Below are 21108 nucleotides of genomic sequence, written 5' to 3' on the forward strand. Positions count from 1 at the left end.
TTGATTGGAGGCAGCTTCTGTGCCCTTTATAACCAAGAGCAACTGAGTATAGAGGAGAAGAAGTGTTTTGTCCAAGGTCACACGAAGCCTTGGGAGCATCCGTGAAATTTGGACCCAAGACCGAACTTTCAGACTCTGATCTCAGACTTTCCACCTCCAATTGTTCCACTTCCCCAACCTACTAGCTAGTTCCAGAACGGACAGATCCATGCTTCTCAAAACTGTTGCATAGACCCCTACCCAGTCCCAGACAAGTTTCTCTAAGACATATTTGCACCCAAGCTTTTGGCATTCTACTCTCCTTCCCAGCCCCAGCCCCATCTCGGGGGCATCTAACTCTACCCCTTCTTCCCCATCAGGTTTGAACTAGGGGAGGGGAGGCTGATGAGAAGAGAAAAAAAATTGTTGGTGAAAGTCAAAAGGCTTGTTAACGTGGTAAGTTCAATATTGTTTTATTTGGGGTGGGGGGGCGGGAATCTTTGCCCTCGCCACTTGGAGGAGGAGCGGTGGGAAGACCCCGGGAAGTTGCGCTTTCCCTTGGATTTTGGGAAAGGGGAGCATTCCTGGGGTCCTTTTGAAAAGGCCCTCCCCTCATTTCCGGCCGCCGCTGCCAGCCTTGGCTGGGCGCCTGGATCCTGTTGCTATGACGACAGGAAGAGGCGGTGGCGGCGGCAAGCGATGCTGAAGAGAGATGGAGGCTAGTGGGGGTGGGGGTGGTGGCATTGGAATGGGGGAGGGGGCAGGGATCCGGGGCTGGGGACGCGGGAGGGGGCGGGGGCAGGGGTATCCTTCATCTCTGACCTCCTCAGGGCTTCTCAGCCTCACCCCTCTCCCGTTATTTTTTCTGGGCTTCCTTCGGGTGCATCCCCAGTCTCTGTGTCTGCCTCTGTTTCTCTGGATCTCTCTCTCTTCCTGTCTCAGTCCCTCTCCGTCTGTCTCTCTCTGGGTCTCCCTCTTTTCCTGCACTTGCCTTTCTTTCCCCAGGTACCTTCTGCCATCCAGGCCCTTCTACCCTCCATTTCTTTCATTTACTATCTTGCTCCCCCGCTCCCTCTCCGCATCTTCTTCTCTCTTTAAAGCTTCCTTCTCTCTAGCAAGACCTTGCCCCCATCCCCAATTTCTCTCCCTACCCGCTCTCCATTTCATTCCCTCTCCCCCCTCTCTCCCCCATCCTCTCAGTCTCTCTCTTTCTGTCTGTCTCTCCCCATCTGTCCCTCCTCCCTCCTCTCTGGATGACTCTCTCCCTCTCTCTTCTTTCCTTCTGTTTCCCAGATCCTGACCCCCCCACACACTTACCCCAGCCCTCCCCCACCCCCTCCCCCCCAGCCCCTGCGTTTCTCTCTTTGAGTCTCTGTCCCTGTCCCCTTCTCTCTCTGGATATTTCTCTGTGTGTATCTCTCCAACTTCCTTCTGCTTCCAGCCGCTGCCTCCCCCAAATTTCTCCCTCCCCCATTTCTGTTTCGCGGTCTCTGGGTCTCTCTCTTTCCGTTTCTCCTCGTCTCTCTCTGTCTCTCTCCCTCCCTCTCTGGATCTCTCTCTTCTTCTCCGGCTTCCTTCTGCCACTCGACCCTGCCCCCCTCTTTCCCTTCCCCCATCCATCTCCTCTCCGAGGCTCCCCATCCCTCAGCAGCTCCCCTCCCCCTCCCTCCCTACTCCCTCCCTCTCGTCCTCCAGCTCCGCACTTTACCCAGCGACACGAGAACCAAATTGTCTCCTCACCTTTTTTTTTAAATATATATATCCCGACCCTCACTCCCTTGGGGCCCAGGCTCAGAGCTGCCCCCCAGCCCCAGCCTGGCCTCAGCACCCCCATTCCCCATACGCCTCCTCATCTCCACTCCCCGAACCAGGTCGGACGCCTGGGTCCCTCACTGCTGGGGGAGGGGGAAGCAGCGAGAATTGGGAGCCAAAAGGTTTTTCTGGGGGGGGTGCCAACAGGGGGGGCTCGACGTCCCCTCCTCCGTGCATCGGAGAGTTGACCTATCATTAACAGAGGTGAGACAGATCTTTTTATTAATCGGAGGTGGGTGGAGGTAGAATTAATGTTCTGTGATCCCCCCCCCCCCCGAATTCTGGAGAAAAGAGCTGGTCCCCTTCCTAAGGAGAAAGGAGAGTGACCCCCTCATATCCGGAAGCTTTAGAATTGGGGGTCCCCAGCTCTCTTCTCCCTGGCAGCTGCTGAACGATGGACTAAGAGTCCCTGAAACCAGATTGTGCCCCAAATTGACAAAATGAAAAGATCTTCGAATCTTTTTTTTTTTTTTTTGGACGGAAGGAGAATTTCCCTCCTTTCCGTCCTCTTCCCTTCCCCTCTTATCCCAGGTTGTTAGGGGCCTGGGGTCACAGGCTTACCCCACTGAGAGCAGATATCTGTTAAGACAGGGTAGGTGTCCCTGCTGGTGGTGAGGGGCACCAATTCGGGGAGAAGAGGCCAAGAGATCAAGAAGAGAGGAAACTCAGCATGCGGACAGAAAAGAGAGGAAGGGGCCGGCGCCCAGGCCGCGAGGCCGGGGGTTGCCCTGTCCAGCGGGCTGCTGAACTGTGGCCTGAGGAAGGGCTGTGTGTGGGCAGAAGGGAGTTGAGGTGGGGGAGGGAACACAACGTGTGGGGCACTAGGCCCAGTTGCCATGGAGACACCCCCCATAGACAACCTTTTTCCACAGCCCCTCCTCGGAGCAGCCCCAGTCTGAGGCCAGCTGATGGGGGCCAGTGGAGACGGGGAAGCAATCAGGAGGCCAAGGTCACCCTGTACTGGGACCTAGGTTCTGGTTTTTGTTTTGTTTTTTTTTTTAATCCCCCCTTCGTCTAAGGTTTCCAGGCTCTTAACTATAGTGGGTTTGGGGAAAGAAGTTGAAGAAGCAGTGTGGAAGCAAGTAAGGAGTACATCCCCCAGAGGACAGTTGGGGTGGGGGAGACAGGCAGGGCTGGGGGCATGTTGGTCGGGGGAGAATGTGGAAGAGAGAAATGAAGGAGCCACGGGGCAGCGGGTGCAGGCTGGGAAAGTATTCCAAATTGAAAAGAGAGTTGTAGTCTTGCGGATCACATTTTTCAGAGGGACACAGTCTACTGGGGGGCTCTTTCTGCGTGTGGAAGAAGATGAGGGGCTACAGTGTGTGTTCCTGTACAGGTGAAGTCGTAGAGGGGAGTACTGGGGGGCGTTCCCAAGAAGGGAAGCCTGTGGGGGCCTGCGGAGGGGATTTTCCGGGGCAGAGGAGAAGCTGGGAGCTATAGCGGTGGAGCAAGAGGAAGTGAGTCAAGGGAATTCTATATGATGAGAGAGAAGTTGGGGAGGATGCTTCCTGGTACATTGAAGAGAGAGTGGGGTTCAAAGTGAGTTAGGGGGATCTCAAGTTGGGGGAAACAGTGTGCTGAAGATCCCGTGTGATGATGAAGGGCTACGAGGAGGGGATTTGGAGGCAGTGGGAGCTGCTGTGAGTGCAGGGGGGGTGGGGTGGGTGGTACAGTGTGCCCCCTGCTATGGGAGTACAGGGCAGAGATTGGAATGGTCCTGAGTGGAGAGACATTTGGGGTCTGGAGGAAGCCACTCTTGCGAGTAGAAAATGCCGTGGAACTCACGGAGGAAATTTTTCTTAATGGAGGAGAAAACGATGGTTATGATATGAATTCGTTTAAGTTGTAGGGGGGGTGGCGGGTGGGGGAAGATTCAGAAGACTCTTCTAAAGCAAAAGAGAGAGTGGGGGTTTTCCTGGAGTGAAGGCATAGTATGGGGTGCGGAGTGAGTGGCTTGTGGGGAGACAGTGGGGGCTGTGAGAGGGAATGGGCTGGAGATGGCAGGGGGCAGCTTGCAAACCAGTGGGTCTGATGTTGGGTGCATTAGAATTCCCCAGGGAGCTTTTAAAAACTTAGATGCGCAGGCCACACTGCAGACCAACCATGTCGGACTTTCTCAGGTGGGACTCAAACATCCGAATTTTTAAGGTCCTCGGGTGATTTCCAGGTGTGTTGGAGGCTGCCCGAGGCAGGAGGGGGCTTCCAGGGAGAGGAGACTGACTGCGGGTGGCTGGTGATTCTGAGTTGCACAAACTGTGAGGGTCAGCTGGGATTTTCTTTTTCTTTTTCTTCTTCTTTTAATTTTTCCTTTTTAGTTGAAGAGAGATTGAGAGCTTTATTTTTCCTAAGGAGAGGAAATTGTGGGGGACCATTTGGAGTGATGGAATGACAAAAGCCAGACCGGAGGGGGCTCGCGGAGGTTACTCCCACGGAAGTGGTGCTACTCGGGCTTCTTAAGTTGTGGAGACGCTCAGGGAAAAGTTGGGCTGACAGGGAAGGGTTCTAGCGGGTGGAGAGGTGGGGCTTGCAGGGGAAGAGTGGGGAGAGCTGGTGGGAACCGAATGGTGATGGGGCGGGGGTCGCTAAGGAAGGAGGAACGCGACAGGGGCTCCTGGGGAGGAGGCGGCGGCGTGGGGCTTGGCATCATGGCGGGGGGCGGCTTCCCAGGCGACGAGGACCGTGGAGCCCCCTGGGGCGGAGGCAGCGCGGGCTAGGGGCGAGGGCTGCGAGTGTGAGCGGTGGTGGGGACTCCTCCGAGTGGGGTTAGTGGGATGGTGGGATGACTTTCTTGGGCAGAAGACAAGAGTGGAGAGAGATTTTATTTTATTTATTTATTATGATGATGATGATTATTTTTGAGAAAGAGAAGCAGTGGAGCCCCGAGTGGAAGGAGTTTCTGGAGCTGAGGCAGGGATTTTAGGGGGGGGCGGGGACTGGGGGAGGTACCTGTGTCTTCTTCTCCTCTAATGCGAGATCTCGCTCCTTGCCCTCCACCAGCCGCCGACCATGGCCGCGCTCTGACCCCCTCCCCGGCCGCAGCCTCCTCCTCGCCGCCCCCTCCCCAGCCCCGCCGGCCCCGGGCCCCCCGCTTCTGCCTGCGCTGTGACCCCCCCCAGCCGCCGGCACGGCCCCGCCCCCGCTGCCCCGGTGGTGGCCCACGGCCCCCCGGCTGCCCGTGGTCAAACTGGAGTCGCTGAAGCGCTGGAACGAAGAGCGGGGCCTCTGGTGCGAGAAGGGGGTGCAGGTGCTGCTGACGACGGTGGGCGCCTTCGCCGCCTTCGGCCTCATGACCATCGCCATCAGCACTGACTACTGGCTCTACACGCGCGCCCTCATCTGCAACACCACCAACCTCACGGCCAGCGGCGACGACGGGACCCCCCACCGCGGGGGCGGCGGCGCCTCGGAGAAGAAGGACCCCGGCGGCCTCACGCACTCGGGCCTCTGGAGGATCTGCTGCCTGGAAGGTAGGGTGCGGGTGGCCCTCCCCGCAGCCCCCGCCGCTCCCCTCCGAGACACCCTGAGCCTCCCGGGGCTGCCTGTCCCTGATCCTGGGGCCCCCTTGGGCACCCCTCCTCCTCTGCCAGAGGGGCTTCTGCGCCTTCCCACTCGCGCCCCTGACCTCCTCTCCCCTCCTTCCCACTCCTCCCTGCGTCCTGGCACCCTGCGGAATTCCTCGGCATGCTCCCTCTGCAGCGCCTCTGCCTCTCCGCTGAACCCCCTTATCCTATCTTTCCCTAGTCCGTGTCTCCTGCGCTGCCCCATCACACCCCTGCATCTTCCCTCTCTCCAGTACCTGGGGCTCCTCCTGTTTCATTTCTTCCACTCTGCCCTGTGCCTTTTCTCTTTTTTTTTTTTTGACAAGGTCTCACTCTGTCGCCCAGGCTGGAGTACGGTGGCACAATCACAGCTCACTGCAGCCTCGAATCCCTGGGCTCAAGCCATCCTCCCACCTCTGCCTCCTGAGTAGCTGGGACCACAGGCATGAGCCACTGTGCCCAGCTAATTTTTTTCATTATTTGTAGAGATGAGGTCTCCTGTTGCCCAGGCTGGTCTCGAGCTCCTGAGCTCAAGAGATCCTCCTGCCTTGGCCTCCAAAGTGCTGGGATGAAGGGCATGAGCCACTGCACCCAGCAGCCTCTTTCTCCCTCTTTCCCCTCAGTTCATCTTGACCCTGCTCCTCCGCTCCACCTGCCCCTTCATTTCCTCTCCCTCGTGCCCCGTGACATCTTCTCTCTACCGACATTTCCCCCCAGTCCTCTGAAGTCCCCTGCCTCTCCCGCCCCCTTTCACGGCTCAGTCTTCCGGTCTGTCTCTTTCCCCTTCTCTTTGGCTGCTGCTCCCCTGAAACTTCGTGCCTTAACTCGCCCTCACGCATGACTTTCTCTCTTTTCTGCCTTGTGCTTCTCCTCCTGTTCATCTTTCTCTTCCCATCAGTGCCCCCTCCCATGTCTCTCCCACCAGGATGCCCTCCAACCTCCCATCCTGGTCCTTTCCTCCTTTTTCCTTTAGTGGACTCCACTTCCTCTTCCTTCACTCATGCCTCGTTCGACGTCTTCCTGACTCGATGCCTCATGCCTTCACGTTAAGGCTTCTCGCTCCTGCCCCTGCTACCTCCTCGGATCTTCGACTTGGTTCTTTTCCTCTGTCCTGTTCTCCCTCTCACAGCTTCTCTCCTAGCTCGGCTCCCTGGCTCTCGACTCCCCCACTTCTCCAAGACTCCTGCCCTCTGCTGCGCCAACCCCTTCTCTCTCCCACTCTTAGCATCAGTATTTCTTTCCTGAGTATCAAGTAGCTACGGGGCTGGGAAGCAGGAGTCTTGGGTGCCAGTTCTGCTGCATATCTGCCCTGCTGTGTGACCACTGTCTTCCCTCCTGCACCCCAGCCTCACAGCCCTTGTCTGCAACGTGAAGGAGTGGAACCAGCCATCCTGATGCCCCCTTCGGCCAAAAGATTGAAATCTCTTGCTTCTCTTTTTCATCCCCCTCTATTTCCTCTGCCCCTTCTTCCTCTGTTTTGCTGAGTGTTCACGACAAGCCGGGAACGTTATCTTGTTTAATCCTATGAGGTGGGCACCACCTCGCTGTTGGGGATGGGTAAACTGAGGCTCAGAGAAGTGAAGTCACTTGCCCAAGGTCACCTAGCTGAGAAAGGGGCCGAGCCAAGAGCAGAACTCGAATCCCATGGATGGGATTCACAGATGCGCTCTGTCTAGTGTACAAAGTGTTTAAAACTGAAAGCAAAATCTGAATCCATTGCCAACAGTTAAAAATAGGGAGGCTTCCCATTGTAGTTCTGATTTCCGGCTTCTTCTGAGCTAGCGGAAGATCTAGCACAAGCCTGTGTTCTACCCTGACCACGATGGGCCGGATCTGAGCAGCAGCTGGGGGGTCTCCACTTCCCCACAGTCACCTCCATCCGCTCTGTCTCGCCTCCCATTCCTCCCACGGCTCTCGTGATGTTCTTTGCCTCTCCTGTGGAAGTTTGAGTTCATGTCCATTCACTGGTCTGACCAAGTACCAGGCATAGAGCCAAGTGTGAGGGCTCCCATCATGGAAGCCCTAGGACAGCACGTGGCATCTAGTAGGGATGTCATTCATTCATTCATTCATTCAACGTCCCATTTTTATTGAGTTTATATTATGTGCCAGGCATTGTTCTGGATTCTGGGGCTGCAGCAGTGGAAAACAAACAGACAAAACCTCCTGTCGTTATATATCTTATATTCTAAGGAAGAGACAGATAATGATGGAGGTAAAGTCAACCTTTAGGGTATTAGATAGAACTGAGTGCTAAGGAGGACAAGGAGTTGGGGGAGGGGATGGGAGGTGTCAGGGATCCCCGTGGGAAGTAGATAAGGAATCTAGGAAAAGCTTCCCCGAGCAGGTGACATTTGATCACAGGTCTGAAGGAAGTAAGAGATGGAGGAAAGTGCTTCAGACTGTAGGAATAGCAGGCGCAGAGGCCCTGAGGTGGGAGTGTGGCTGTGTGTTGATCAAGCCAGTGTGAGGTCAGCGTGGCCGGGGCAGAGTGGGTGGCGGGGAACGTAGGAGTAAGAGGTGCAGTCGTAGGGGTATCAGGGTCCCCATCCCACAGGTTCTGTTTTTAAAAAATTATTTTATTTATTTATTTATTTATTTATTTATTGAAACAGAGTCTTGCTTTGTCCCCCAAGCTGTAGTGCAGTGGCGTGATCTTGGCTTACTGCAACTTCGGCCTCCTGGGTTCAAGCGATTCTCATACCTCAGCCTCCCGAGTAGCTGGAATCACAGGTGTGTGCCACCACGCCCGGCTAATTTTTGTATTTTTAGTAGAGACAGGGTTTTACCATGTTGGCCAGGCTGGTCTCGAACTGCTGATCTCAAGTGATTGGCCCGCCTAGGCCTCCCAAAGTGCTGGGATTACAGATGTGAGCCACCACGCCTGGCCAGCTTCTGTGTTTGTTTTTGTTTTGTTTTTCTTTTTTTGTTTTTAGGCAGGGTTTTGCTCTGTCACCCAGGCTGGCGTGCAGTGGTAAGACCATAGCTCACTGCAGCCTTGAACTCCTGAACCCAAGCCGTCCTCTTGCCTCAGCCTCCCAAATAGCTAGAACTACAGGCACATGCCCCCATTTTTTGTAGACACAGGGTCTCACTATATTGCCCAGGCTGGTCTCAAACTCCTGGGCTCAAGCAATCCTCCGGCCTCAGCCTCCCGATGTGTTGGGATTACAGATGTAAGCCACTGCACCCGGCCTCACGGCTTCTTATACATCCCAGAAAGCACTTTGCTTTAGATTCGGAGATGGGAGCCGTTGAAGGTTCTTGAGCAGAGGAGTCACACGAGCTGACTTACATTTTTGCGGTATGTTTCTTGCTGCTGTGTTAACAAATGACCGAGGGGAAGGCAAATGAGACGAGAGGCTCATCTAGGGTGGGGGCAGCAGGGTTTGGGAAGTTGTTTGAATTTTGAGTATATTCTGGAGCTATCGTGGGCAGGAGTTGCTGATGGAGCAGTTGTAGGATATGAGAGAGAAGAGCCAGGGGCGTCTCCAAAGCAGGGTTTTTCCACCGCAGCATGGTTGATATTTTGGGGTGGATAATTCTGTGTGGAGGGGCCGTCCTATGCATTGTAGGATGCTGAGCAACAGCCTTGATCTCTCCTACTAGGATGCCAGCAGCGCCCTTCCCAGTCGTGACAACCAAAATTGTAAATTGTGTCTAAACATTGTCAGCTGTCTCCTGGGGGATAAAATCGCCCTGAGTTGAGAATCAGCGCTCTAAGGCTTCGGCCTGAGCTCCTGAGAATAGGGGAGCCATTCATAAGATGAAACAGCAGCTGTTTTATTTATTTTCTCTTATCAAATTTATTATGAAGGAGAGGGACCATGGGCTCAGTTTTGGGCATGTTAAATTTACGATGCCCATTAACAGATAACATCTGGACAGAGGTCAGCACGGTGAAGGTCCTATAAAGTGCCATATAGTAAAGATTTCAGGCTTTGTGGAGCAGTCTCTATCACGACTACTCGTGAAAACGACCAAGACAGTCTGTAAGTGAGTGTGGCTGTGTTCCAATGAGACTTCATTTATGGACACTAAAATCTGAATTTCACCGGGTGCAGTGGCTCACACCTGTAATCCCAGCACTTTGGGAGGCCAAAGCAGGCGGATCACCTGAGGTCAGGAGTTCAAGACCAGCCTGGCCAACATGGTGAAAACTGGTCTCCACTAAAAATATGAAAATTAGCCAGGCGTGGTGGCACACACCTGTAGTCCCAGCTACTTGGTAGGCTGAGGCAGGAGAATCGCTTGAACCCAGGAGGTGGAGGCTGCAGTGAGCCGAGATCGCATCACTGCACTCTAGCCTGGGCAACAGAGAGAGACTCTAAGAAAAAAAAACTTTTTTTTTGAATTCCATGTCATTTTCACATGCCACAAAATCATCTTCTTCTTTGACATTTTCTCAATCATTAAAAACACATAAAACCCATTCTTAGCTGGATTTGGCCTGTGAGCCATAGCTGGCTGACCAGTGATTTAGGCTGCTAGAGATATGATGTAGGAGGCCAGAGGCTGGGCTGGAGATATCAGTTTGAGGGGCATCATCATATAGATGAATCAGATGGATGGAATCACTTAGAGAAGAGACAGTTGGGTGCAGTGGCTCACACCTATAATCCCAGCACTTTGGGAGGCCAAGGCAGGAAGATCACTTGAGCCCAGGAGTTCGAGACCAGCCAGGGGAAAACAGTGAGACCTTGTCTCTACAAATAATTTAAAAATTAGCTGGAAGTGCTGGTGCGTGCCTGTGGTCCCAGCTACTCAGGAGGCTTAGGTGGGAGGATTGCTTAAACCCAGGAAGTCGAGGCTAAAGTGAGACATGATCATACCACTGCACTCCAGTCTGGGCGACAGGGCAAGACCCCATCTCAAAAAAAAAAAAAAAAAAAAAAAGAGAGAGAAGAGACCAGAACAAATGATAAAATGTCCTTATGTCATTGAAGGCTTAAGCTTTCGGCCAGTCTACTATTAAAATGTGAGGGAGATGGCCGGGCGCGGTGGCTCACGCCTGTAATTCCAGCACTTTGGGAGGCTGAGACAGGCGGATCACGAGGTCAGGAGTTCGAGACCAGCCTGACCAACATGGTGAAACCCTGTCTCTACTAAAAATACAAAAATTAGCCGGGCGTGGTGGCGTGTACCTATAATCCCAGCTACCTGGGAGGCTGAGGCAGGAGAATCCCTTTAACCCTGGAGGTGGAGGTTTGCAGTGAGCTGAGATCGTGCCACTGCACTCCAGCTTGGGCAACAGAGCGAGACTCCATCTCAAAAAAAAAAAAAAAAAAAAGGGAGGGAGGTGAGAAGTCATCAAAGGAGTGGAGAAAGGAGTGGCCACAGGTTTGGGGAAAAACAGGTCCTTGGATGTCTTGGAAGCCAAAGGAAGTTAGCGTTTCAAGGAGAGGAGGAATGAAGGCTGACTCTGTTGTTGTTGTAATTGTCATTCATTTGTCACTGGATGCGCACAATAACCCTGCAAAGTAGGTACTTTATTTATTTATTTTTATTAATTTTGTTTTTGAGACAGATTCTTGCTCTGTCGCCCAGGCTGGAGTGCAGAGGCGCGATCTCAACCCACTGCAACCTCCACATCCCGGGTTCAAGCAATTCTCCCGCCTCAGCCTCCTGAGTAGCTGGGATTACAGGTACCCACCACCACACCCGGCTAATTTTTGTACTTTTAGTAGAGACGGGGTTTCACCATGTTGACCAGGCTGATCTCAAACTCCGGCCTCAGGTGATCTGCCCGCCTTGGCCTCCCAAAGTTCTGGGATTATAGGTGTAAGCCACCGCGCCCAGCCGGTACTTTTATTATTCCCATTCTAAAAGAAGAAGTGAAGCTCAGAGAGGTGAAGTGAGTTGCCCAAGATCACACAGTTAATATGCAGTAGGGTCTGGATTTGTTTTTGTTTCTGATTTGTTTACTTTGTTTTTTTTTTAGAGATGGGTCTCACCACATTGCCCAGCCTGGTCTAGAACTCCTGGGCTCAAGCAATCCTCTCACCCCCGGCCTCTCAACGTATTGGGATTAGAGGCGTGAGCCACCCTGCCCGGCCCAGCATCTGGATTTGAATCCAGGTGTGTCTGGTTTTCTAGCAGAATGAAGCAACAAATCCACTTGCTTTCAGCCCATCGGGGCTCCAGGGGTGTAGAAACTGGGTCCCCCTGAGTCATCGCCTCCTGCAGCCACTGTGCCCCTGGGAACCCTCGGGCTCAATCTCCATCTCCCTTTGGAGTGTGTCTGAGAGATGCAGTAGAATGTAATGATTGAAACAAGCTCGGAGGCTGCTCTGCCTAAGGAGCGGCCGTTCTTTATTCCTTTACTGTCTTTAGTAAACTTGCTTTCAGCTGGGCGCGGTGGCTCACACCTGTAATCCCAGCACTTTGGGAAGCCGAGGCGGGTGGATCACCTGAGTCCAGGAGTCCGAGACCAGCCTGGTCAACATGGTGAAACCCTGTCTCTACTAAATATACAAAAATATTAGCCGGGGCTGGTGGCAAGCGCCTGTAACCCCAGGTAATCAGGAGGCTGGCAGGGCGCGGTGGCTCATGCCTGTAATCCCAGCACTTTGGGAGGCCGAGGCGGGCAGATCACGAGGTCAGGAGATCGAGACCACCCTGGCTAACACGGTGAAACCCCGTCTCTACTAAAAATACAAAAAATTAGCCAGGCGCAGTGGCAGGTGCCTGTGGTCCCAGCTACTTGGGAGGCTGAGGCAGGAGAATCGCTTGAACCCAGGAGGCAGAGGTTGCAGTGAGCCGAGATGGTGCCACCGCACTACAGCCTGGGGAACAGAGTGAGATCCCAGAGTGAGAAAGAAAAAAGAAATACAACACAAGGATGGGCCAGTGGCTCACGCCTTGTAATCCCAGCACTTTGGGAGGCTAAGGTGGACGGATCACTTGAGGTCAGAAGTTCGAGTCCAGCCTGGCCTATATGGTGAAACCCCGTCTCTACTAAAAATACAAAAATTAGTCGGGCGTAGTAGTGGGTGCTTGTAGTCCCAGCTACTTGGGAGGCTGAGGCAGGAGAATCGCTTGAACCCAGGAGGCGGAGGTTGCAGTGAGCTGAGATGGCGCCACTGCACTACAGCCTGGGCAATAGAGTGAGATTCCAGAGTGAGAAAGAAAAAGGAAATATAACACAAGGATGGGCCACTGGCTCACCCCTGTAATCCCAGCATTTTGGGAGGCCGAGGTGAGAGGATTGCTTGAGTCCAGGAGTTCAAGGCCAGCCTGGGCAACATAGGGAGACCCCGCCTGTGTAAAAAATTAAAAATTAGTTGGGCATGGTGATACACACCTGTAGTCCCCACTACTAGGGAGGCTGAGGTAGAAGGATTGCTTGAGCCCAGGAGGTCGAGGCTGCAGTGAGCTGTGACTGTGCCACTGCACTCCAGCCTGGGTGATACAGCAAGACCCTATCTCAAAAAAAGAAAAAAGAAAAAAAGAAATATAACATGGGTGACCATATATAGTTAAAATTTTTAGGCTGGGCACGGTGGCTCACACCTGTAATCCCAGCACTTTGGGAGGCCGAGGCGGGTGGATCACGTGAGGTCGGGAGTTGGAGACCAGCCTGGCCAACATGGTGGAACCCCGTCTCTACTAAAAAAACAAAATTTAGCCAGGTGCAGTGGTGGGCAACTGTAATTCCAGCTACTCGGGAGGCTGAGGCAGGAGAATTGCTTGAACTCGGGAGGTGGAGTTTGCAGTGAGCCAAGATTGTGCCACTGCACTCCAGCCTGGGCAACAGAGCGAGGCCCTGTCTCAAAAAAAAAAAAAAAAGAAAATTAAAATTTTTCTAGTAGCTACATTAAAATAAATAAAAAGGAACAGGTACCCAGCATAGCCAAGATATTATCACTTGAACATGTAATCAATATAAAAATTATTAATGAAATATTATACATAGACACTCTCTCTCCCTTTTTCCCCATCCTGAGTCTGAAACCCAGTAAATATTTTACCCTCACAGAACCTCTCCATTGCCACATTTCAAGTGTTGGGAGCTGGAGGCATCTGCATGGGACAGCCCAGCTTGTGCCCCCTCCTCAGGGATTTCAGCCACACCCCCAGGTCTTCTCTCAGGACTCGAGTCTGGGCCCACAGCCCTATTTATTAGTGCCGACCATACAGAGCCCTTTTGCTAGCACTTTGCCCTGCTTATTATCTCATTAAGCCCTCGCCATTTTGCCAGGGGAATGTATTATTAGCAGGAATCTGATGGCCAGAAAGGGGAAGTGGCTCAGCCTGGACTACCCAGCATGTGAGGGGCAGAGTGGGTTGGATCCCAGTTCTCCACGTGTCCGCACTGCAAGAAAGCTGCCCCTTAACCCTTGCATGCCCGGGTCTGCACTAGGCAGCCCCTGGCAGGAGACTCAGGGCCATGACATCACCATCCATGCACAAGAAAAACTCATAGCTTGATCGGTGGCATTAAGCATAACTACTGTGAATTCTGTGCCTAACTTCCTTTTTTTTCAGACGGAGTCTCGCTCTGTCCCCCAGGCTGGAGTGCGCTGGAGTGCACTGGCATGATATCGGCTCACTGCAAACTCCGCTGCCTGGGTTCAAGCAATTCTCCTGCCTCAGCCTCCTGAGTAGCTGGGATTACAGGCACCCATCACCACGCTGGGCTACTTTTTGTATTTTTCAGTAGAGACAGGGTTTCACCATGTTGGCCAGGATGGTCTTGAACTCCTGACCTCAGGTGATCTGCCCACCTCGCCCTCACAAAGTGCTGGGATTACAGCTGTGAGCCACTGCGCCTGGTCTTCTGTGCCTTTCTTTCTTCCTTTCTTTCTTTTTTTTTTCTTTCTTCTCTTTTCTTCTTTTCTTTTTTTTTTTTTTTTTTGAGACAGAGTTTCACTCTTGTCGCCCAGGCTGGAGTGCAATGGTGTGATCTCTGCTCACTGAAACCTCCACCTCCCAGGTTCAAGCAATTCTCCTGTCTCAGCCTCCCGAGTAGTTGGGATTATAGGCACCTGCCACCATGCCTGGCTAATTTTTGTATTTTTAGAAGAGACAGGGTTTCACCACATTGGCCAGGCTGGTCTCGAACTCCTGACCTCAGGTGATCCACCTGCTTTGGCCTCCCAAAGTGCTGGGATTACAGGCGTGAGCCACCGCGCCTGGGCTTCTGTGCCTAACTTTCACTGAAATTTCACTGAAGCCCTCTAAAGTCACACTACCATCCTCAATTTCCCAATGAGACAGCAGAGGCTCAGGGACAATCCGGTTCCAAAACCACGCAGCTGGGAAGTGGTACGTTCGGATGTGTGTCCAGAGAGTTGGATTCCAGAGCCCACGATCAATAACCCCCACAGCCACCAGACTCTACTGTCTTAAATATGCTGACCTCCCAAACCGAGCTGTGCTGGAAGGAACCTCTCCCCATCACTCACCCCCAATAGGGCTTTGGGCAACTTCTTCAACTCCCTATGCCTCCATTTCCTCATTTGTAAAGCAAGGATGCTGTCACTGCCTACCTCCGAGGGTTTGTCCTAGGGACTGAGCAAGTTATTAACCACCTGTCAAATGCTTGGAGCAGTACCTGGTGCACGGTTAGTGCTCAGTCAGAACTAGTTATTATTACTGTCACCACTAACCTGTTCAGCAATCCGGTGTGCCATGTGGTTTACATGCTCAGTCTCATTTAATCATCACGAATATTTTGAGAGAATTACATGATCCCATTCAAGAAAGGAGGGACCAGGCTGGGCGCGGTGGCTCATGCCTGTAATCCCAGCACTTTGGGAGGCTGACGTGGGTGGATCACCTGAGGCCAGGAGTTCGAGACCAGCCTGGCTAACATGGTGAAACCCCATCTCTACTTAACATACAAAAAATTAGCCAGGGGTGGTGGCAGGTGCCCGTAATCCCAGGTACTTGGGAGGCTGAGGCAGGAGAATCATTTGAACCTGGGAGGGGGAGTTTGCAGTGAGCCGAGATTGTGCCACTGCACTCCAGCCTGGGCAACAGAGTGAGACTCTATCTCTTAAAAAAAATAAATAAATAAAAACTGGACAAGATGGCTTACCCCTGTACTCCCAGCACTTTGGAAGGCCGAGGCAGGAGGATCGCCTGAGGTCGGGAGATCGAGACCATCCTGGCTAACACAGTGAAACCCTGTCTCTACTAAAAATACAAAAATTAGCTGGGCATGGTGGCACACGCCTGTAATCCCAGCTACTCAGGAGCTGAGGCAAGAGAATGGCTTGAACCCAGGAGGTGGAAGTTGCAGTGAGCCGAAATCGAGCCATTGCACTCCAGCCTGGGCGACAGAGTGAGACTCCATCTCACAAAAAAAGAAAGAAAGGAGGGACATTGAGCTTGTCATCTTACCTACCACACCATGGTGGAGGTGCTGATGGGTTAAGAGTTTGTATGTGGGAGTTGTATATTCATTCACTCATTCACTCATTCATTCGTTCATTCATTTTGATAATTGTAGTAAATTATACATAACATAAATTTACCATCTTCATCATTTTTAAGTATGCATTTCAGTAGTGGTAAGTGCAACCAATTTCCAGAACTCTTTTCATCTTGCAAAATGGAAACTCAGTACCCGTTAAATAACTCCACATCCCCCCACCCTCCAGCCCTGGCAACTACCATGATACTTTGTCTCTATGAATTTGATTATTCCAGGAATTTCATATAAGTGGAATGACACAGTATTTGTCTTTTTGTTACTGGCTTATTTCACTGAGTATAATGTCTTCAAGGTTTATCTATGTTTATAGCATGTATCAGAATTCACTTCCCTTTGAAGGCTGAATAATATTCCATTGTATGTACATAGCACATGTTGTTTATCCTTTCATCTGTCGACGGGCACTGGGGTGTTTCCGCTTTTTGGCTATTGTGAAAAATGCTACTATGAACATGAGTGTATGAATATCTATTTGAGTGCCTGCTTTTAATTCTTTTGGGTCTATCACCAGTACTGGCATTGCTGGATCATATGATGATTCTATTTGTAGTTTTTGAGGAAACTCGACACTGTTTCCCATAGCCACTGCACCATTTTATATTTCTACCAACAGTGCACAAGGTTCCAATTTCTCCACATCCTTCATAACACGTGTTATTTTATTTATTTATTTATTTAATTTATTTATTTTTGAGACAGAGTCTCGCTCTGTCACCCAGGCTGGAGTGCAGTGGCATGATCTTGGCTCACTGCAACCTCCACCTCCTGGGTTCAAGCGATTCTCCTGCCTCAGCCTCCCAAGTAGCTGGGACTATAGGCACACACCACCATGCCCAGCTAATTTTTGTATTTTTAGTAGAGACAGGGTTTCACCATGTTGACCAGGATGGTCTCGATCTCTTGACCACATGATCCGCCCACCTCGGCCTCTCAAAGTGCTGGGATTACTGACGTGAGCTACCGCACCCAGCCTATTTTATTTTATTTTTTTATTTATTTAGAGATGGAATCTTGCTCTGTCACCAGGCTGGAGTGCAGTGGCGCTATCTTGGCTCACTGCAACCTCCACCTCCCGGCTTCAAGTGATTCTCCTGCCTCAGCCTCCCTAGTAGCTGGGACTACAGGTGCACACCACCATGCCCAGCTAATTTTTGTGTTTTTAGTAGAGACGGGGTTTCACTATGTTGGCCAGGATGGTCTCGATTCTCTTGACCTTGTGATCCACCCACCTCAGCCTCCCAAAGTGCTGGGATTACAGGCGTGAGCCCCTGCGCCTGGCCTATTTTGCTTATTTTTAATAGTAACCATACTAACGAATATGAGATGGTATCTCACTGTGGTTTTGATTGCATTTCCCCAATGATTGGTGAAATTGAGCATCTTTTCATGTGCTTGTGGACCCATTCAATCATTCTTTTTTTTTCTTTTTTGAGACTGAGTCTCGCTCTCTCGCCCAGGCTGGAGTGCAGTGGCGCGATCTCGGCTCGCTGCAACCTCCGCTTCCCAGATTCAAGCAATTCACCTGCCTCAGGCTCCCAAGTAGCTGGGACTACAAGCGTATGCCACCACACCCGGCTAACTTTTGTATTTTTAGTAGTGATGGGGTTTTACCATGTTGGCCAGGCTGGTCTCAAACTCCTGACCTCAGGTGATCCACCCACTTGGTCTCCCAAATGGCTACGATTACAGACGTGAGCCACCACACCTGGCCCATTCAACCATTCTCTCATTAAAAATACTTATTAAGCACTCAATATGCACTAGGCACTGTTCTAGATGCTGGTAATACAGTGTCGAACAGCCCAGATGCTCACATTCATGATGTGTGTTTGAGTTTTGTTGCCACCATCAGCTGCGAAATGATGACCCCTTTCTGTGCCTCAGTTTCCACGTTTGGGTAATGGGTGCCATACATCAGCTGCTGTCAACCGAGTACTTAATTGTGTTCAAGGCAAAGTGCTAAATCTCCACCTAGACCCAATCCCTCATATCAGTCCCATGAGGTAGGTCCTGTTCTCTGCATTTTATAGGTGGGGAAACTGAAGCAAGTTGGCCTATGTAACACCAGCAAGGACACAGAATAAGGAAGTGGTGGAGGCCAGCGCAGTGGCTCACGCCTGTAGTCCCAGCACTTTTGGAGGCTGAGGCGGGCGGATCACTTGAAGTCAGGAGTTCAAGACCAGCCTGGGCAAAGTGGGCAACATGGGGAAACCCTGTCTATACAAAAAATGCAAGATTTAGCTGGGCATGGTGGCGCAAGCCTGTAGTCCCAGCTACTCAGGAGGCTGAGGCAGGAGGATCACTTGAGCCCAGGAGGTGGAGGTTGCAGTGAGCCGAGATTGTGCCACTGCACTCCAAACTTGGGCAACAGAGGGAGACCCTGTCTCAAAAAATATAAAAAATTAAAAAAATGGAGACGTTCCAATACCTAACATTTGGTTGCCACAGCACACAAACCACATGATCTATTTCATAGGACTCTTGGGAGCATCAAATGAGTTGGCCCACCTAGCAAGCACCAAACGCACATTAGCTCTTGGCAGTAGTACTCACTCCCTTATATTAATTCTTCCCAGTTCCTCCTTTATCTCTATTCTTTCCCCTACTTTCCTTTGCTGGTCATGGTCTGCCTGTGATCTCACCTTCTGCTATGCTTATATTCATTCATTAATTCATTCATTCATTCTTCATTCAACCCTCATTTCTTTCTCTCTCTCTTTTTTTTTCTTTTGAGACGGAGTCTCGCTTTGTCACCCAGGCTGGAGTGTAATGGTGCGGCCTTGGCTCACTGCAACCTCCACCTCCTGGGTTCAAGTGGTTCTCCTGCCTCAGCCTCCCGAGTAGCTGGGATTACAGGCACCCGCCACCATGCCCAGCTAATTTTTGTATTTTTAGTAGAGATAGGGTTTCACCATGTTGGTCAGGCTGGTCTTGAACTCCCGACCTCAAGTGATCCACCCGCCTTGGCCTCCCAAAGTGCAGGGATTACAGGTGTGAGCCACCGTGCCCGGCCTCAACCCTTATTTCTTGAGGTCTCCCGTGTGCCAGGCCTACTGCCAAGAAATGCTGGGACACACAGAGGAATCGGACTCCCATGCCCTACCCCCTCCAGGAACTCTCAGCTTACCGAGGACGAAGAAGATCATCTACCAACTAATGCATGTCCTACGGGGCACCTCAGAGCAGGAAACTGACCCAAGTTCGGTGGGAGGAATGAGTGTGCATGTGTGTCTGTGTGTGTCTAGGGAAAGCCTCCTCAAGAAGGTGCCTCCTGAGCTGCCTGCTGCAGGTAAAGTACTACATCAGCAAAGAATGTGAGCTGGAATGTTCCACAGCATGGGCAGAGGTCTGCAGAACTGGACAGAGCTGGGCAGTTGAGGAAACTACATTATTTATACTTATATTTTTAATTTTTTTCTCCAGCTATGTGCTAGAGGTGGTAAAACATTAACTGTTCCCAAGGATGAGAAAATAGCTGAGGATGAGCATCTTAGGAGGGGAAGGAGATGAGGATGCATGACCCCTAGAGGCATACTCCACCCCTCACACACCTCTGCTTGCTTCAACTACTCCATCTCTCTCCAGAAGGTTCCAGGTTCCCTGCAGAAAGAGACTGGAACCTCTCTCTCTCCCCCCCCCCCAATCCCCACAGGACTGGAGACTACAACTCCCATGATCCACTGCGGCTGCTCTTCTCACAACTGGACTCCAGACTTCACGGGGTCTCATGGGAAATGTAGTCCTCATCGGCTTCCGCATCACTTTCCTTGTTTTTTTTCCCACGCATTTCCAGACTTTTCAACCAATTGAGAGGTGGGAAGCGCCTTGCTATTATTGAAGCCAACAACACCCTCTTTCTTACAGAGGTGGGAGCCGGAAGTCCAGAGTGCTGGAGCAACTTAGCGCAGCTTACAGGACCAAGGTCCTGTAGCCTTGCAGTGAGTGCTGCAAGGATGTTAGACTTTGGGTTTTTTTCCTTGCTTTTCTTCTTTTCTTTAACAGGCGGGGAAACAGACCAGAGAAGTTGAAAGTTTGTCCCATATCACGAGTCGGGCTCAGGAGCCAGGACTTGCGGTCTCCCAAGCAGCCCAGAGAGAGAAGGGGTTTGGGGAAGGGAAGGGTCGGTGGTCAGTGGGGTTGCCCCGCCCCCAACCCTGAAGTATCCGCCCCCACCACTGCCCTCCCCGCTCCTCCAGGGTTGAAAAGAGGCGTCTGCGTGAAGATCAATCATTTCCCGGAGGACACGGACTACGACCACGACAGCGCGGAGTATCTACTCCGTACGTGGGGGTCCGGGACAGACATGGGGAGTGGGTCAAATCGCGGGGCCTGGAAGGCGTCGGGGTGGGTGCCGGGAAAAGGCACTGGGACTCCGGCACTTGGATCGACACGCCGAGGTTAGCCTCCCAGCCAATCCGAGTCCAGATAGTGAGATCCTCTGGTCCCCGATTGGCTGACTGATCTCGTTCCCGCCCCCTCCTCTCACCTTGGGGCGGGCTGAGGGAGGATCCTGGGCGCTAATTGGCCGCTTTGCTCTCTTTGGCCCTCGCGGCGACTCTGCGCCGTGACTGGTTGTGGAATCCCGGACTGGGATTGGCCACCGCGCCGCAGAGCTGTGGGGCAATCTGCGGCGGTGACGGGCCACTACTGGGAGCCGGCTGGGAAAGCCTGTGTTGCCATTGGTAGCTACCCCGAGAACGCGGCAAATCCTAAATGATGATTGGCTGCGGCCTCAGCCAGGTTCCGAAATCGCAAAATCTAGTTGCCTGGGGTTTTAGAGGTGGGTGGAAAGGAAGGACTGCAGAGAAAAAGAGGAGGGCGGGGCGGGGAGTGGGGGCGGGGACAGAGAGATAAGGGGAAGAAGGGAGGGAGGAAAAGAGGGAGAAAGAGATAGATGAAGTCAGGCCTAAAGGGGGTAGGGAGGGAGGGAAGGAGGAAGGGAGAGGAAGGGAGTGAAGAGAAGAGAAACCTGGAAGATTGAAGAAACCAGGCAGAAAAGGAGGGGAGAGAGACCCAGGAAGATAGAGGAGGCCAGGCGAAAAAAGGGGTGGGGTGGGGTGGGGAAAGACCTAGGAAGACAGATGAGGCCAGGCAGAAAAAAAAAGAGGGGGGAGACACCTAGGAAGATAGGTGAAGCCAGACAGAAAAAGTTGTGGGTGGGGGTGGCTAGGAAGACAGATGAGGCCAGGGAGAAAAAGTGGGAGAGAGACCTAGGAAGACAGATGAGGCCAGGCAGAAAAAGCGGGGTGGGGGGGGACCTATGAAGACATACGAGGCCAAGCAGATAAGAGGAGAGAGGGGAGACAGAGCCAGAAAGATAGAAGAAGCCAGCAATAA

The 21108-nt window shown here is 52.1% G+C and overlaps 1 protein-coding gene across 3 annotated transcripts in view; it reads left to right on the top strand.

Moving 5' to 3' along the window:
* The first annotated feature begins 761 nt into the window (after positions 1-761).
* Positions 762-21108, top strand: part of CACNG8 (calcium voltage-gated channel auxiliary subunit gamma 8) — a 31565-nt gene continuing 11218 nt past the window's right edge. The window contains exons 1-3 of one of the 3 annotated variants that reach the window (XM_054672938.2): positions 762-1995; positions 4789-5258; positions 19968-20051. In XM_054672938.2, the coding sequence (XP_054528913.2) occupies positions 5078-5258; positions 19968-20051 (265 nt within the window). In that variant the 5' untranslated portion in view covers positions 762-1995; positions 4789-5077. Of the gene's footprint in view, positions 1996-2081; positions 2874-4788; positions 5259-19967; positions 20052-21108 lie in introns of those variants that run through there. The other 2 variants (XM_063802265.1, XM_063802266.1) reach the window with 2 other exon arrangements.

Source organism: Pan troglodytes, chromosome 20 (genome assembly GCF_028858775.2).
Source record: "Pan troglodytes isolate AG18354 chromosome 20, NHGRI_mPanTro3-v2.0_pri, whole genome shotgun sequence".
Taxonomy (NCBI): domain Eukaryota; kingdom Metazoa; phylum Chordata; class Mammalia; order Primates; family Hominidae; genus Pan; species Pan troglodytes.